Raw genomic sequence first — 6,175 nt, 5'->3', positions numbered from 1 at the left:
ATACATATACATGTATACATACATATACATGCATACATATACGTATATACATATACAGGTATACATATATATATGTATACCTATATATGTATATATGTGTAAATGTATACGTGTATACGTATATATGTACACATGTATACGTATATATGTATACTTATATATGTAAATATATATATGTGTATATGTATATATGCATATACGTATATGTATATACATGTATACATACATATACGTATACATATATACTGTATAGGTACATATACATGTATACATACATATACTTATATATGTATACATATATGTATGTATACATGTATATATGTATACATATGCACATCTGTACATTACATTTACAAGAAATACAACAAAGGTTCGTCTGATTGGCCACGGTTAAAATGTCTTTCCAACATTTGGCCAGTGGATGAATAATTCTAGGCTTCAATCCGACGTCTTTTTGACAGTAAGATACGACACGGTCAGTTTTGTTCTTTAGCTTTTCCAAGCAAATGATCGCTTTATCGTATCGGATCATTCCACCGACATCTCATAAGCACGACAGTCCTACAAGAAGGGAATATTTGACTTACTTGTTACGTAGTTTTATTACCAGTAGCTACAAGGATGATATGAAAGGGTTAATATCTCACAGTCAAGACAAAAACAAAAGACGTCTCACTCTGCCCAGCGATCGTTCGCTGTTTTGTTTTTAAGTTGTTTTTTTTTGTTTTTTTAACTCCTTCGACCAGCTAAACTACGATAATACTCATCGGACGAGTGAGGATGCAGCAAAAAAAACTAACAAATCCCGCCGCAAAGCGAGGGATAAAAAACAAAACAAAAGCCGAGCTCTACACGTTAGATAATCACAACACAACGACCATTTTGCACACAATTTGCGGATTTTTAAAAAAAAGGAAAAAAAAAAAAATGGTACGGAATTGACGTGTCCTTCCCCAAAATCATCACTTCGCGAATCACCGGCTCAGACACAGTCACGGGACTCACTTTACGAGGAAAACCAGCAAAAAAAGGCAGCTTTTTGTCTGCTCATTTTGGTGTCTGGACGCCATTTTGACACGTAATCGCCAGGAATGTTAACGCTAACCAACAACAACAACAACAAAAAAAAAAACAAAAAAAAAACTTGGATCATGCTTAGCAAACATTGCGCACGTTATGTCGAGAAAGTTCTAGCTACTGCGGTGACGTTCACAAAGTACGAAGTGCGATGCAGAAATTGAAGGAAGAAACGGAGAGAGAATGATGGAAGGAGGGGGCGTGGCTACCATGTCTATGCTGATTTTTTTTTTTTTTTTTTCGTCATCAGAACGCTTGGACGCTGGCCTACTATGTTATGCACGCAGCAGTTTGGACGCCTCTAAAGCCGAGTGGCTGTTAGGTTAAATCGGGAGGTCATAACAGAGCGGGAGCAGGATTTAGATTTTTTTTTTTTTTTCCCAGTCGGCATTTTTGGCGAGGTGGTCGCTCTAGTGGGGCAGCGGCACCAGAATGTCCACGTAGTTGATGGGGAAGAAGCCCGAGTTGCCGTGCAGCATCCCCTCGTACCAGTTTTCATCGATCTTGTTGGTCAAGGTGATGATGTCGCCCTCCTTGAAGCCCAGCTCGCCCTCGTTCTCCGGGTCGAAGTCGTAGAGCGCGCGGCAGCACGGCTGGTCCATGGGCGCTGCCGGGAAATGACCACGGGGGGGTGAGTTAAGTTCAAGTTAAAAGTTCCAATGATTTTCCACACACACTGCAAAAAGTCAGTGTTCAAAAACAAGAAAAAAATTAAAGCTGCAAGCAGCATTGGTCGGGCCCGCGTATTTGGCAGGTGCTAGTCCTAAGTGTCCCAATACTTTTGTCTACTTTTAGTCTGAAGTGTCCCAAGACTTTTGTCTAGTGTACCTACCTTGTCTGCATTGTGTGGGCACGTTGGTGCTTCCTGCTTTTAAGCAGCCATCTTAAAAAAACAGCAGCGCAGCAGCATCAGCGCAGTGGGTCTTTGAAGGGTCATAAAATCAAAACCGGAGCAGTTAGAAAAAAAGCGCTTCTGTCATTGTAATCACAAGGGTTCAATCTCTCGCCTGTGTTAGTTTGAAGGCGAAACGACAAACGCGCTCAGAGGAGTTTGTTTTTGAAGGAAGGTGACCGGTTTTTACAAAAAATTTGTTTTGAAGGGGGAATAGCAAACTTCCTGTTGATTTTTGCTGGGGGTTGTCAAACTATGAAATGTACGTCTAAGTGAGACCTACGGAGAGGTTTCTGTTTCATGTCTCTCCGACCTTCCCAGTGGGAGTTACAGGCAGTTTTGTCATTTTTTTTCTTCCGAGGAGCAGTTTTTTCTCCGTTTTATTCAAAAATTGCTCTAGAGCGCAATTTTTAAATTTGGGGTTAGGTTTTTTTATTAGATCGCAATTTTTGCCAGTCCTGATGTGTGCGTTCAGTTTGGTGAGTTTTGAAGCGTGTAAAGGGGGTCAAATTACAGCTCAAAGAGGCAAAAGTTACTGTTTTTAGTACTTTTTTGTCTTGAAGGGGGAATTGCCAACTTCCTGTTGATTTTTGCCCGACAATGTACTATTATGAAATGTAGGTCTAAGTCAGACCTACATAGAGGTTTTTGTTTCATGTCTCTCCGACCTTCCTAGTGGGAGTTACAGGCAGTCTAGTGTTTTTTTTCCTAGGGGGCACTAGAGCGCAATTTTGAGTTTTGTGGTTCGTTTTTTTTTTAAAAAGGCAATTTTCGCAGGTCCTGATGTGTGGGTCAAATATGGTGAGTTTTGAAGCATGTTAAGTGGGTCAAATTACAGTTTAATGTGGCGGCGGAAGAATAAAGAATAAAACCTTACAAATACAATAGGTCCTTATGTCCCATTGCAAAAGGGGGAGTCCTTATGCAATGGGACATAAGGACCATGCGGGCCCTAATTAAAGCTGCAAGCAGCGATGGACGGGACCGACTTTGACGACACATAAAATCCAAACCGAAACAGTAATTAAAACTCTTTGGTCAACTTTTAATCAGAAGGGTTCAATCTCTCTCCTGTGCTAGTTTGAAGCCGACACGACAAACGCGCTCAGAGATAATGTTTGGAAAAAAGGTGACCAGTTTTTTACAAAACTTTTGTTTTGAAGGGGGAATTGCAAACTTCCTGTTGATTTTTGCTGGGAGTTGTCAATATATGAAATGTAGGTCTAAGTGAGACCTACATAGAGGTTTTTGTTTCATGTCTCTAAGACATTCCTACTGGAAGTTACAGGCAGTTTTGTATGTGTTTTCTTCCTAGGGGGCGCGAGAGCGCAATTTTGAGGTAATGGCTCAAAATTAAAGCAGGGAGGTAATGGCTCCCATTTTTATAGTCTTTGGTATGACTCGGCCTAAACATCTCAGGGCGGACACTCTAACTCAGGCCTGGGCAATTATTTTGACTCGGGGGGGCCAAATTTTGAGAAAAAAATGTGTCTGGGGGCAAGTACATCTATTTTTAGGAAAACTAATACAAAACCTCACAATAAAGTCTTATTGAATGCTGAAAATGTTATGACAGACCGCCTTAAAAAACGGAATGGAATTTTAAATTATTGTATGAACGATAAAACCCTGAATATTGAGAACATATGAATGTCACACCCCCTCTCAATCGACATATTTTACAATCAAGCCAAATGCAACAAACAGCGAAATAGGGTAAAAAAACACTGATATATGTGATACATCACTAAGCTCTGGAACTTTCTTGTAAAAATCATTTCAGGCTGGCCTCTGTGGAAACGCTCCCCACCCACACTGCTTGGTGCCTCGTCTGACCTGCTGTGATGTAGATTACCATAGTAACTAGTAGGGTTGTACGGTATACGGGTATTTGTATAGTATAGCGATACTAATGAATCATATTCGGTACCATACCGCCTCTGAAAAGTACTGGTCTGCCACACCCTAAGATTTTTTGTTAAAATAAAGCCAATAATGCAATTTTTTCTGGTCCCCTTTATGTAGAAAAGTATCAAAAAGTACCGAAAAGTATCAAAATAATATTGGTATCAGGACAACACTAGTCACTAAAATATCATGCAAAAGTACAGATTCCAAGCATTGAAATACTTAGTATAGTTGAAGACTTACGGTCATTAGAAAACATGACTGCACATCATAATGGCAGCTACACTTTACATCTTAAAGTTCTAAAAAAAATATTTGGGACTGTCCGGCAGGCCAGATTGAAAAGCTTAAAGGGCCGCATGTGGCCCCCGGGCCATAATTTGTCCAGGTCTGCTCTAACCACTAAGCCACTGAGTAGGTGGGGGATTAAGAGAGCTCACCTGGTGACCGGGCTGCAGGACACGAGGATGCGGCAGCAAAAAGGGGGAAAAAAACAAAAAACAAAGACATAAACCATCAGCAAGGAGGTAAAGTTGGACACATGATGATTATCAAAACGTGTAGTTTGACATTTTGGCCAGAAAATTGGAGCCTCAGTTATGCTAAGCTAACCTGCAGATAGCATTTTGATGTGGAGTACATCCCTGAATTTGGATTGAAAATGGATGAATAAAGCAAAACGGGGTTACAAAAATAAGTACGAACCAACAAACAAAAGTCAGTGTCTCCCGTACATCAACTTACTTGTGGCGGGCGTTCATATGGCCTGACACATGACACGTGGCAAATTGGGGCCAAATGGCGGTAGAGTGTTAATCATAAAATGACCTTGAGGTTGTTCGATATATATTGATGACATGACTGTAAAACACAAAGTAAAGTACAATAATGTACACGTGAAAGTAAGAGTTATGTTAAATCAACAAAACAAAGCAATGCAACAAACAGAATAAAGTTTGGCCCTTAGCTTAATGCTAACACACAATGGATGATCCCATTGTCATGCTAACGGGACTTGGCAATCTTTTGTACAAACGTTTAACAAATGAGATTTTAAGTGAGTTGCTATGTAGAGTTGCGCTTTCTATCATTTTCAGAAGACTGCATGCAAAATGATAACCCTCTCGCATGAGATCCACCCAGGAACGGGGGCCATGTATACGTATGTATACATACGTGTATACGTACGTACGTATACATACGTGTATACGTACGTACGTATACATACGTGTATACGTACGTACGTATACATACGTGTATACGTACGTACGTATACATACGTGTATACGTACGTATGTATACATACGTGTATACGTACGTGTATACATACGTGTATACATACGTATACATACGTGTATACATACGTATACATACGTGTATACATACGTATACATACGTGTATACATACGTATACATACATGTATACATACGTATACATACATGTATACATACGTATACATACATGTATACATACGTATACATACGTATACATACATGTATACATACATGTATACATACGTATACATACATGTATACATACATGTATACATACGTATACATACATGTATACATACGTATACATACATGTATACATACGTATACATACATGTATACATACATGTATACATACATGTATACATACGTATACATACATGTATACATACGTATACATACATGTATACATACGTATACATACATGTATACATACGTATACATACATGTATACATACGTATACATACATGTATACATACGTATACATACATGTATACATACGTATACATACATGTATACATACGTATACATACATGTATACATACGTATACATACATGTATACATACGTATACATACATGTATACATACGTATACATACATGTATACATACGTATACATACATGTATACATACGTATACATACATGTATACATACGTATACATACATGTATACATACGTATACATACGTATACATACGTATACATACGTATACATACGTATACATACGTATACATACGTATACATACATGTATACATACGTATACATACATGTATACATACGTATACATACATGTATACATACGTATACATACGTATACATACATGTATACATACGTATACATACATGTATACATACGTATACATACATGTATACATACGTATACATACATGTATGTATACATAAATACGTATACATACATGTATGTATGTATACATGTACGTAGACATGTATGTATACATGTACGTAGACATGTATGTATACATGTACGTAGACATGTATGTACACATGTACGTAGACATGTAT

The 6,175-nt window shown here is 38.3% G+C and overlaps 1 protein-coding gene across 4 annotated transcripts in view; it reads right to left on the bottom strand.

The window, feature by feature from the left end:
- Window positions 1-274: 274 nt before the first annotated feature.
- Window positions 275-6,175, bottom strand: part of sh3gl2a (SH3 domain containing GRB2 like 2a, endophilin A1) — a 103,078-nt gene continuing 97,177 nt past the window's right edge. For 2 of the 4 annotated variants that reach the window (XM_061922969.2, XM_072916349.1), the window contains exons 11-12: window positions 4,318-4,329; window positions 276-1,684 (exon numbers count right to left, since the gene is read on the bottom strand). In XM_061922969.2, coding sequence (XP_061778953.1) covers window positions 1,488-1,684; window positions 4,318-4,329 — 209 coding nt within the window. In that variant the 3' untranslated portion in view covers window positions 276-1,487. Of the gene's footprint in view, window positions 1,685-4,317; window positions 4,330-6,175 lie in introns of all 4 variants that reach the window. The other 2 variants (XM_072916352.1, XM_072916350.1) reach the window with 2 other exon arrangements.

This window comes from Nerophis lumbriciformis, linkage group LG27 (genome assembly GCF_033978685.3).
Source record: "Nerophis lumbriciformis linkage group LG27, RoL_Nlum_v2.1, whole genome shotgun sequence".
Lineage (NCBI taxonomy): Eukaryota > Metazoa > Chordata > Actinopteri > Syngnathiformes > Syngnathidae > Nerophis > Nerophis lumbriciformis.
This window is presented reverse-complemented; position numbering and strand designations above follow the sequence as displayed.